Source organism: Taudactylus pleione, unplaced genomic scaffold (assembly GCF_031769625.1).
Source record: "Taudactylus pleione unplaced genomic scaffold, aTauple2 ptg000381l, whole genome shotgun sequence".
In the NCBI taxonomy this organism is placed as follows: domain Eukaryota; kingdom Metazoa; phylum Chordata; class Amphibia; order Anura; family Myobatrachidae; genus Taudactylus; species Taudactylus pleione.
In genome coordinates, this window is record NW_028284782.1 from 11,611,843 (window position 1) to 11,625,107 (window position 13,265).

Genomic DNA, 13,265 nt, shown 5'->3' on the forward strand with positions numbered 1-13,265 from the left:
GTTTGGGAATTGATGCTGAACACAATTCCCACTAATTTATCTGTTCCTTGAATACAGGCAGCTCCAGACAGGGACTTTCAGTACACCTAGAGCAGCTGCTCACTACTATAACTTCATCCACCTATCAAATACGTAATGTGCTCACAAGATTAATATCTGCACAATAAACATCCTAAGAAATAAACATTTGTGAGTGCAGATATGTATGAGGAGTATTTCAAAGAACAAGTTATCCTTAATTATGTGAATGACAGTGATTTTACTTGTAAAGAGCAACATCATGTAGCATCACTATATACTATATATGTCACCGCAATGATTTTGGAGTTACTTTTCCACTGCAGTTGGTGCCCTATGTGACATACCTTCACATGTGCTCATTAGTTTTCTTTTCATCCATCCAACTTGGTCAAGCCCAGACGGGGTGCTTTGGGATAGAGGTAGCGACATGCATCTGTCGAGTGGGAACTTGAATGAAGGGGGCACGGTGAGTGGAGTGGGAGGCAGTCGCAGAGGCTGGAGTAATGAATGAGAAAGTGAGGACATTACACTTTCAGGCACGTTGTCGTCTGATGGAGCAACCTATAAAGTTCACTACGTCTGCAGCCCTCAGCTATTGCACCCAGGCGTTTCAGATGCCTTACAGAGGAAATACTATGCTTCATTATTCTCTAAATGTTTATCTGGTTAACGTCTAACAGTCACCACACCTATCTCCTCTCAATGGGAGTCTCTTTTCTCTAAGAGACTAATGTTTACAAAGTCTTGTGAAAAAAATGTTATTTTTGGCACTTATCTCAACAAGAAAAACCATAATCAAAATACATTCTAATATGTTGTGCAAAGTGAAATATTACTGAGCTTTGCTATCCATTATAAAGAGACAATCTTTCCTTTGTGTGTGGTGTTTGGTGCGGCTCCTCCTGTTTGGTATTCTGTAAAACAGCAGCGAGGAAAAGATACAGGGCAAGTTGGTATATATATACATATATATATATACATATATATATACATACACTGTACCCAGAACATCACAAATGTCTTAAATATTATATATGCAATGTTTGAAGTATATTGGATACAAGATATAAAAAAGATAACTTTAGCCCAATATATTGTGTTTGGGGGTCACAGTTACATGTACACGTGTATTTAATTCATACTTGCCCCCGGGAGGGGGCAGCCAGGTCGGACAAGCAGGGGGGCGTGGCACGGTAGAGGGGGGGAGCAGCCGGGGATACTATCCGTCAATAGGGGCAGAGTGTGGGGCATGGCCACGAAATCACATCATGTTTGCCCCGCCCCCGATACACAGTGCTGAGATTATCATGATGACGCGATTCGCATCATCTCCCTCTCGCTGTGAGCGTTTGTCTGGGATGGGGGGGGGGGTTGGCGGCTAGCAGGGAGGTTTGTGGCTGTTTGTCTGTGAATGCAGCTGCTTGCGGTGACTCGCTTGCACCACTGTCAAAACTCTCCCACTGAGCCGACCATTTTTGAGTGCACTACTAGCTACCACCCAGTCACCACCAAGGAAGGCCCATTAGTTTTCCACCACAGTTCCGATACTGTCTGACCCGATCATAACAGCACCTTTGTGCGTATACTCTGTGTAATACAACACCTTTGTGTGTATACTATGGGTAACACAGCACCTTTGTGCGTATACTCTGTGTAATACAGCACCTTTGTGCGTATACTCTGTGTAATACAGCACCTTTGTGCGTATACTCTGTGTAATACAGCACCTTTGTGTGTATACTCTGTGTAATAGAGCACCTTTGTGCGTATACTGTGTAATACAGCACCTTTGTGCGTATACTCTGTGTAATACAGCACCTTTGTGCGTATACTCTGCGTAATACAGCACCTTTGTGCGTATACTCTGCGTAATACAGCACCTTTGTGCGTATACTCTGTGCAATACAGCACCTTTGTGCATATACTCTGTGTAATACAGCACCTTTGTGCGTATAACTCTGTGTAATACAGCACCTTTGTGCGTATAACTCTGTGTAATACAGCACCTTTGTGAGTATACTCTGTGTAATACAGCACCTTTGTGCGTATACTCTGTGTAATACAGCACCTTTGTGCGTATACTCTGTGTAATACAGCACCTTTGTGCGTATACTCTGTGTAATACAGCACCTTTGTGCGTATACTCTGTGTAATACAGCACCTTTGTGCGTATACTCTGTGTAATACAACACCTTTGTGTGTATACTATGGGTAACACAGCACCTTTGTGCGTATACTCTGTGTAATACAGCACCTTTGTGCGTATACTCTGTGTAATACAGCACCTTTGTGTGTATACTATGGGTAACACAGCACCTTTGTGCGTATACTCTGTGTAATACAGCACCTTTCTGCGTATACTCTGTGTAATACAGCACCTTTGTGCGTATACTCTGTGTAATACAGCACCTTTGTGTGTATACTCTGTGTAACACAGCACCTTTGTGCGTATAGTCTGTGTAATACAGCACCTTTGTGCGTATACTCTGTGTAACACAGCACCTTTGTGCGCATACTGTGTAATACAGCACCTTTGTGCGTATACTCTGTGTAATACAGCACCTTTGTGCGTATACTCTGTGTAATACAGCACCTTTGTGCGTATACTCTGTGTAATACAGGACCTTTGTGCGTATACTCTGTGTAATACAGCACCTTTGTGCGTATACTCTGTGTAATACAGCACCTTTGTGCGTATACTCTGTGTAATACAGCACCTTTGTGCGTATACTCTGTGTAATACAGCACCTTTGTGCGTATACTCTGTGTAATACAGCACCTTTGTGCGTATACTCTGTGTAATACAGCACTTTTGTGCGTATACTCTGTGTAATACAGCACCTTTGTGCGTATACTCTGTGTAATACAGCACCTTTGTGCGTATACTCTGTGTAATACAACACCTTTGTGCGTATAGTCTGTGTAATACAGCACCTTTGTGCGTATACTCTGTGTAACACAGCACCTTTGTGCGTATACTGTGTAATACAGCACCTTTGTGCGTATACTCTGTGTAATACAGCACCTTTGTGCGTATACTCTGTGTAATACAGCACCTTTGTGCGTATACTCTGTGTAATACAGCACCTTTGTGCCTATACTCTGTGTAATACAGCACCTTTGTGCGTATACTCTGTGTAATACAGCACCTTTGTGCGTATACTCTGTGTAATACAGCACCTTTGTGAGTATACTCTGTGTAATACAGCACCTTTGTGTGTATACTCTGTGTAATACAGCACCTTTGTGCGTATACTGTGTAATACAGCACCTTTGTGCGTATACTCTGTGTAATACAGCACCTTTGTGCGTATACTCTGTGTAATACAGCACCTTTGTGCGTATACTCTGTGTAATACAGCACCTTTGTGCGTATACTCTGTGTAATACAGCACCTTTGTGCGTATACTCTGTGTAATACAGCACCTTTGTGCGTATACTCTGTGTAATACAACACCTTTGTGTGTATACTATGGGTAACACAGCACCTTTGTGCGTATACTCTGTGTAATACAGCACCTTTGTGCGTATACTCTGTGTAATACAGCACCTTTGTGTGTATACTATGGGTAACACAGCACCTTTGTGCGTATACTCTGTGTAATACAGCACCTTTCTGCGTATACTCTGTGTAATACAGCACCTTTGTGCGTATACTCTGTGTAATACAGCACCTTTGTGCGTATACTCTGTGTAACACAGCACCTTTGTGCGTATAGTCTGTGTAATACAGCACCTTTGTGCGTATACTCTGTGTAACACAGCACCTTTGTGCGCATACTGTGTAATACAGCACCTTTGTGCGTATACTCTGTGTAATACAGCACCTTTGTGCGTATACTCTGTGTAATACAGCACCTTTGTGCGTATACTCTGTGTAATACAGGACCTTTGTGCGTATACTCTGTGTAATACAGCACCTTTGTGCGTATACTCTGTGTAATACAGCACCTTTGTGCGTATACTCTGTGTAATACAGCACCTTTGTGCGTATACTCTGTGTAATACAGCACCTTTGTGCGTATACTCTGTGTAATACAGCACCTTTGTGCGTATACTCTGTGTAATACAGCACTTTTGTGCGTATACTCTGTGTAATACAGCACCTTTGTGCGTATACTCTGTGTAATACAGCACCTTTGTGCGTATACTCTGTGTAATACAACACCTTTGTGCGTATAGTCTGTGTAATACAGCACCTTTGTGCGTATACTCTGTGTAACACAGCACCTTTGTGCGTATACTGTGTAATACAGCACCTTTGTGCGTATACTCTGTGTAATACAGCACCTTTGTGCGTATACTCTGTGTAATACAGCACCTTTGTGCGTATACTCTGTGTAATACAGCACCTTTGTGCCTATACTCTGTGTAATACAGCACCTTTGTGCGTATACTCTGTGTAATACAGCACCTTTGTGCGTATACTCTGTGTAATACAGCACCTTTGTGAGTATACTCTGTGTAATACAGCACCTTTGTGTGTATACTCTGTGTAATACAGCACCTTTGTGCGTATACTGTGTAATACAGCACCTTTGTGCGTATACTCTGTGTAATACAGCACCTTTGTGCGTATACTCTGTGTAATACAGCACCTTTGTGCGTATACTCTGTGTAATACAGCACCTTTGTGCGTATACTCTGTGTAATACAGCACCTTTGTGCGTATACTCTGTGTAATACAGCACCTTTGTGCGTATACTCTGTGTAATACAGCACCTTTGTGTGTATACTCTGTGTAATACAGCACCTTTGTGCGTATACTCTGTGTAATACAGCACCTTTGTGCGTATACTCTGTGTAATACAACACCTTTGTGTGTATACTATGGGTAACACAGCACCTTTGTGCGTATACTCTGTGTAATACAGCACCTTTGTGCGTATACTCTGTGTAATACAGCACCTTTGTGCGTATACTATGGGTAACACAGCACCTTTGTGCGTATACTCTGTGTAATACAGCACCTTTCTGCGTATACTCTGTGTAATACAGCACCTTTGTGCGTATACTCTGTGTAATACAGCACCTTTGTGCGTATACTCTGTGTAACACAGCACCTTTGTGCGTATAGTCTGTGTAATACAGCACCTTTGTGCGTATACTCTGTGTAACACAGCACCTTTGTGCGCATACTGTGTAATACAGCACCTTTGTGCGTATACTCTGTGTAATACAGCACCTTTGTGCGTATACTCTGTGTAATACAGCACCTTTGTGCGTATACTCTGTGTAATACAGGACCTTTGTGCGTATACTCTGTGTAATACAGCACCTTTGTGCGTATACTCTGTGTAATACAGCACCTTTGTGCGTATACTCTGTGTAATACAGCACCTTTGTGCGTATACTCTGTGTAATACAGCACCTTTGTGCGTATACTCTGTGTAATACAGCACCTTTGTGCGTATACTCTGTGTAATACAGCACTTTTGTGCGTATACTCTGTGTAATACAGCACCTTTGTGCGTATACTCTGTGTAATACAGCACCTTTGTGCGTATACTCTGTGTAATACAACACCTTTGTGCGTATAGTCTGTGTAATACAGCACCTTTGTGCGTATACTCTGTGTAACACAGCACCTTTGTGCGTATACTGTGTAATACAGCACCTTTGTGCGTATACTCTGTGTAATACAGCACCTTTGTGCGTATACTCTGTGTAATACAGCACCTTTGTGCGTATACTCTGTGTAATACAGCACCTTTGTGCCTATACTCTGTGTAATACAGCACCTTTGTGCGTATACTCTGTGTAATACAGCACCTTTGTGCGTATACTCTGTGTAATACAGCACCTTTGTGAGTATACTCTGTGTAATACAGCACCTTTGTGTGTATACTCTGTGTAATACAGCACCTTTGTGCGTATACTCTGTGTAATACAGCACCTTTGTGCGTATACTCTGTGTAATACAGCACCTTTGTGCGTATACTCTGTGTAATACAGCACCTTTGTGCGTATACTCTGTGTAATACAGCACCTTTGTGCGTATACTCTGTGTAATACAGCACCTTTGTGCGTATACTCTGTGTAATACAGCACCTTTGTGCGTATACTCTGTGTAATACAGCACCTTTGTGTGTATACTCTGTGTAATACAACACCTTTGTGTGTATACTATGGGTAACACAGCACCTTTGTGCGTATACTCTGTGTAATACAGCACCTTTGTGCGTATACTCTGTGTAATACAGCACCTTTGTGTGTATACTATGGGTAACACAGCACCTTTGTGCGTATACTCTGTGTAATACAGCACCTTTGTGCGTATACTCTGTGTAATACAGCACCTTTGTGTGTATACTCTGTGTAATACAGCACCTTTGTGCGTATACTGTGTAATACAGCACTTTTGTGCGTATACTCTGTAATACAGCACCTTTGTGCTTATACTCTGTGTAATACAGCACCTTTGTGCGTATACTCTGTGTAATACAACACCTTTGTGCGTATAGTCTGTGTAATACAGCACCTTTGTGCGTATACTCTGTGTAACACAGCACCTTTGTGCGTATACTGTGTAATACAGCACCTTTGTGCGTATACTCTGTGTAATACAGCACCTTTGTGCGTATACTCTGTGTAATACAGCACCTTTGTGCGTATACTCTGTGTAATACAGCACCTTTGTGCCTATACTCTGTGTAATACAGCACCTTTGTGCGTATACTCTGTGTAATACAGCACCTTTGTGCGTATACTCTGTGTAATACAGCACCTTTGTGAGTATACTCTGTGTAATACAGCACCTTTGTGTGTATACTCTGTGTAATACAGCACCTTTGTGCGTATACTGTGTAATACAGCACCTTTGTGCGTATACTCTGTGTAATACAGCACCTTTGTGCGTATACTCTGTGTAATACAGCACCTTTGTGCGTATACTCTGTGTAATACAGCACCTTTGTGCGTATACTCTGTGTAATACAGCACCTTTGTGCGTATACTCTGTGTAATACAGCACCTTTGTGCGTATACTCTGTGTAATACAGCACCTTTGTGTGTATACTCTGTGTAATACAACACCTTTGTGTGTATACTATGGGTAACACAGCACCTTTGTGCGTATACTCTGTGTAATACAGCACCTTTGTGCGTATACTCTGTGTAATACAGCACCTTTGTGTGTATACTATGGGTAACACAGCACCTTTGTGCGTATACTCTGTGTAATACAGCACCTTTGTGCGTATACTCTGTGTAATACAGCACCTTTGTGTGTATACTCTGTGTAATACAGCACCTTTGTGCGTATACTGTGTAATACAGCACCTTTGTGCGTATACTCTGTGTAATACAGCACCTTTGTGCGTATACTCTGTGTAATACAGCACCTTTGTGCGTATACTCTGTGTAATACAGCACCTTTGTGCGTATACTCTGTGTAATACAACACCTTTGTGCGTATACTCTGTGTAATACAGCACCTTTGTGCGTATACTCTGTGTAATACAGCACCTTTTTGTGTATACTCTGTGTAATACAGCACCTTTGTGCGTATACTGTGTAATACAGCACCTTTGTGCGTATACTCTGTGTAATACAGCACCTTTGTGCGTATACTCTGTGTAACACAGCACCAGTTTGCGTATACTATGTGTAGTACATGGAGGCTTTCATGAATTTTCGCAAATGCGCAGATGCAAATATTCACTCAACTAAAGCCATCAGCATCAGGCCCTGTTTGTGTAAACATGGCTATGGAATGTCTCTGTTCTTTAATATAAATACAAGATAATATTTCAAATTATACATTTAATAATGCATAAAAAACAATATAAAATATATGAGACACTCCTGGAGGGAGAAAGGAACTGGAACTCTCACCGGGAGGATATTATGATCTCTGGTTATAAGACCAGATGATAGAGGAACAGTTTCGCCAAACCCATTGCTTTTCTCCTCAGTGTCTGAATCACTTGCAATGCTAGTGTCGTTATCGGAGACACCATTGGCATCTGTATCATGTTTACTAGGTATGGGCACATCTTCCTCAGATGCTGCTTGCAAAATATCTGTGTTCTGCCCTTGACTCAACCCAGAGACCCCAAATGGGATCGGCATTTCCTCCTCTCTTGAAATATCAAGAAGTCCATTGTGCCAATGTTCCTACAGAAGACAGAGGACATAACTGAATTTAAACATCACACTAATATAAGCATAGCTAGTACAAAGATATTGTAATAACCAGTTTTCACAACTCTTTACTCCCACATACAGTATGTCCAGGGATATTCTCTCTCATAGTAGGGCTATCTGAACAGGATAGGGGAAAACATTTGGCAAAATATTAAGTTTAAAATTCCAAAGGGAAAAACAGATGGATTCAGAAGAAATAGAGGAAAAGATGAGCAGTGCCAATAAGAGACAGAAAGCGATAGTTTTAGCTTCAAACATTCCCAGTGCACTTTCTTACAGTAAATTAAATAACTATCAGTACTGATAATCCCTAACTAGGATAACAACACATATATTGTCGACAAACTGGAATACTAGCCTATTATGTAATTGAGCAACAGACAGTGTTTCAGTATGATTTAGATGATATTTCGTGTCTAAGGTATAGGAATCAGGCATTCGTCTGCTGTATGATATACAGTATTTGTACGTATGTAACAAACATCTTCTATACTTGGCACAAGGTATGCTGCAGTTCTATAAATAGTTGGGTGAGAAAATCTATTTCCAGAGCAGAATCTCCATCTACCTCTCCTAACAAGACCAGAGATAATAGAAGTGAGTGCTCCAGGGCTGTGGGACATCCTCCTAGCATCTCTCTATCAGTCAGTCAGCACTTAGGCTAGAAGCTTACTGTTGTGATCTCCAAGCTTGCTGATAAGTGAACCTACATTTTCTTGTTTTCCGATGAAGCTAAAATGGGACTTTCTAGAGCATTTTACAAAACAAAAATTATGAGGTTTCAAACAAGAACTAAAATTTTGTTTTATTTTAATAACAATAATATACTTGTATAGTCAACTGTACATTAAATAATGTTATTAATTCAAATCAGTACATTTGTATTATTTATGTACTAAACCACGGGACCTGAACAGACTTCTGGACTTTGTCCTGGCTCTCGGCCAATAAACTATTGAGAAATGTTAGTATTGTTCCATGCAATTACTTCATCAACAATACACCACAACACAAAACACCTGCTTTAGCTTGTCTGCTAACCCTGATCTTTATCACGATTTCACCATGTTTCTATATATTTTACCATTACTGTTAAATGTCATCCTTTCATCTCCAATGTGAAAATAAATCTTTGCTTCAAATCAGGCATGCGCAGAAGTATGCCAGCGCTGCAATCGGATCCCTTTCAGGTGGGGGGGGGTCCCGATAAGTAGCCCATAGGCTTCTATTGGGTAACGCCACCTGAATAGGCGTTATCCACCAGGACGACGCACCGGAATGCATCACAATCCTGTGCTTAGTACACATAAAAAATACGGTAAACCCTCCGAAATCTGCATTTTTCACTTTAGTACATCCCGCCCTATGTATGATCAATCCCAAACTAAAGATTGCAGTTAAGTAAATATTGAGAGGACTCTGCACTACAGAAATAATTAAGGAGGAAAAAATATAACAAATAGTAGTATTGCAAAAGTAATTATTATTTCCGTGATTATTATTTCGTTCTGAGACTAAGGGGGCACACTTTTTTTGAGTAGCTTCTTTTTTGCTGGAATATGCGTTGAGGCACGAGACTGCAATGACTAATTTGATATGCAACACTTGTATATATGCATGCGACTGAGACTGAATCTGTACAATGACACTTGGGTCCGGATTCAATAAGAAGCAATAAGCCCCGTTTTGCGCGATAGATTATCGATTTTGCGATAATTTAGAAATAGAGCAATTCAGTTATCGCCTGTGCGATAATTGCATAGACAGAAACCGGCGATAAGTTTTCACCATCTCAGAGCAGTTGAAAAAAAAAAATGCAAAATCCATATTTTTGGCTAAAAATGTGGGGATTTATTTTATAACCTTTTGGATACCCCTCACCCTAATGATAAATTAGCCAAAAAGTTTAGTTTAATGTGGTCAATAAAGACATGTCAATTTTGAGTCAAAAAAAAATAAAAGTAGTGGAAAATGGGTTTAAAGTAGTAGGCCTGGTATTTTGGGTTGTCCACAGCGCTGTTATTTTTCTTCTGGTATTTTCGGGGGGCTGTATGGATGGGACAGGTGTTTTAAACATTGCAGGTGGATGCAACAGGTGTATTTAAAAAAAAAAAAAAAAGTGCACTTTAAAGACACAAAAATATACTTGCACCCATTTTAATGCACCCACAATTTACGTCCAGCAGTTATTTTCTAAAAAAAAAATAAAAAAATAGCTTTTTATCATTTTTCAATACGTATACAAATATGCATATAACAGCTAACTGACACAATTTAAGAACCCAAAATACTTTTATTACGACCATTAATACACTTCTATATTGATTTAATATGTCAGTTAGGCTTGTTTTGGGGTACAGAATGATTTCTCAAAATGTGGAGAAATTTTTGCAGGTTTCGCCATGAAAAATGATCGCATGTATATGTTTTCGCCTGTTTTGCAATAGGATTTGGCGAAAAACGGAGGCATGCATTGCTGGAATAGGCAAAAATATTGAACCAAAACCAGAGGTAAGTGCGATAAATTCACTGGCGATGAGTTATCGCTTCTAATTGAATTCTGCCCATGGTGTGAAAAAAAGCCTTGGCAACTGCATTTTACTCTTCATAAACAGGTTCATACTCAGTCGCACACAGATATACAAGTGCTGCATATCAAAATAGTGAGTGCAGTTTTGTTAAGCGGTTTTTTTGGTCATGTCGCATTGAGACTAAGACGCACATTTGAGTGAAAAAGACGCACGGCACAAGACGAATTGCACGGTACCTGGCAGGCCAAGAAGGGCTGTTTGGCATGACTGCGGCAATAGAGTATGAGGACACATCTTTAGGTATTGTTGCTTTTTTCTGAGGTAAAAACCTGAGAGATGTACAGTATATTGTTGATGGAAAAGGACTTTTTTATAAAATATCTTACTACTTCTATATGCACACTTACAAAACACTATATAGACATTTAAAAGTACTCCAAAATACTCTAAACACTTTTATTGTATGCTGGCTAACATCTTTCATTCATAAAATAATAAAAGTTGCATAATTCTACCCTGTGACACCTTATAAATGACCTACTGCCATTGTGGCCACTTGCTATCTTAAGGTGGGTACACACTGCAAAGATATATCTGTAGATGATGGTCGTTCATACACACTGAACGAGCATTATCTTCCACGCAGCCACGGGTCCCGCTGGCCGGGGGTCGCACCGCAACCACCTCCTCGCGGCTGCCGCTGCATGTGTACGGGCGATTGGCTGATCGCCCACACCCACTTCCCAATGGACAGATATATCTGCATGCCGCTGGTCTGAATCCCAACGTTGAAAGTCCAACACAGGACTTAAGATAGGCGTAGAAATACAGACGCCTATCTTAATACCAACGCCGGAATACAAATAGACGCAGGAACACAAACAGACGCCTGCCCGAACCAGGTAAGTCCGGGGCATCTTAGCTGTTAGCCGCGGGGGGAGGGTTAGGTTTAGGCAGCATAGCGGGGTTAGCGTTAGGTTTTTTTTGGGGGAGGTTAAGGTTAGGGAACCCTGTGGGGGGGTTAGGGTTAGGCACTAAGGGGGGAGACTTAGGTTTAGGCACTAACGGGGAGGATTAGGGTGCGGGTGGGGAGGGTTAGGCTACAAGAAGGGAGGGTTAGGGGGAGATGGTAAGTATACTTACCCGACCCCTGTCGGGATACCAACCATGGGGATGCCGCTGTCGGAATTTTGACAGGAGGCATCCTGACTGCCGGCATTACATACCGATTCCGACGCGTTGTTCACAGACATATCGCTGGTACATACTGGCCGACGGCCACCAGATATATTGGCCGATCAACTGTCAGTGTGTACCAATCTTAATTTAATACTTTTTTGAAGTTCAGGATGATTTCTCCATGTATTCATGCTCTCCACACATACTTTACTTGCTGACCTTAAAATGTTTCACTCCGGAAGAAGCCTGGTGGGGTGATACAGTTAATTGCTGATGGGGCCGATAAGTTCTCGTCATTAGGCCCCACCTCCTCACAGCATAATGCCTCAAATTGCAGGTCTAAAAAGAGGGGGAGCAGTAAAATTATGCAATCCTCATAGAATCATGTCACATTGGCCCCACATCCTCCTCCTGGACCCGCAAATCGCTGCATTATGCTCCCCATCCTGCCCATTTTAATAGGAAGTGGATAGGATGCAGAAGGGTAACCTACTCTTCCGGTGATCCCTTCACCACCACCAGTGGGACTGCACCACAGTACACTAATGCCCGCCTCACGTTTGCTGGCCCCCTTCCCAGGGATCAAACACCAATGCATTACACTGCGGATTAATGATAAGCCCATCTCCTCCATTCTCCAGACAGTCCTACAGTTCAGTGGTCCCCACTGAACTTCGCCTGAGGACGGGAGCATCCCCTGACCTGAATCCGATTGAGCATGCATTTCACTTGATGAAGACAAAACTGAAGGGAAAATGCCCCAAGAACAAGCAGGAACTGAAGACATTTGCAGTAGAGGCCTGGCAGAGCATCACCAGGGATGAAACTCAGCGTCTGGTGATGTCTATGCGTTCCAGACTTCAGGCTGTAATTGCCTGCAAAGGATTTGCAACAAAGTATTAAAAAGTGAAAGTTAGATTTAGGATTGTTTAGTTTGTCCCATTACTTTTGGCCCCTTAAAAAGTGGGAGGCACATATAGAAACCGTTGTAATTCCTACACCGTTCACCTGATTTGGATGTAATTACCCTCAAATTAAATCTGAAAGTCTGCAGTTAAAGCACATCTTGTTTGTTTCATTTCAAAGCCATTGTGGTGGTGAATAGAGGCCAAAATATGAAAATTCTGTCAATGTCCCAATATTTGTGCACCTGACTGTAACTAGATAAGAGAGATACAGATATAAATAGAATTGTGTTCATGTATATGTGTATAATTAATATTGGCATTTTGTGTAATTGAATCTTGGTAGGAATGGGAGGCCTGAGCTAGTGTCTTACATCGGGCCCGTTCTTGCTGACGGACAGCTACTGAGCAGTAGTGATGGCAATTGATTGCTAATGTTTTGCTCGATTTTCCCTTCAATGTTTTTGTCCAATACTTTTAA

At 41.4% G+C, this 13,265-nt stretch overlaps 1 protein-coding gene across 3 annotated transcripts in view; it reads right to left on the reverse strand.

The window, feature by feature from the left end:
- ARHGEF9 (Cdc42 guanine nucleotide exchange factor 9) overlaps positions 1-13,265 on the reverse strand; it is a 500,659-nt gene that overhangs the window by 366,188 nt on the left and 121,206 nt on the right. For all 3 annotated transcript variants that reach the window (XM_088445573.1, XM_088445574.1, XM_088445572.1), the window contains exons 3-4: positions 7,858-8,139; positions 366-516 (exon numbers count right to left, since the gene is read on the reverse strand). In XM_088445573.1, coding sequence (XP_088301699.1) covers positions 366-516; positions 7,858-8,139 — 433 coding nt within the window. The remainder of the gene's footprint in view (positions 1-365; positions 517-7,857; positions 8,140-13,265) is intronic.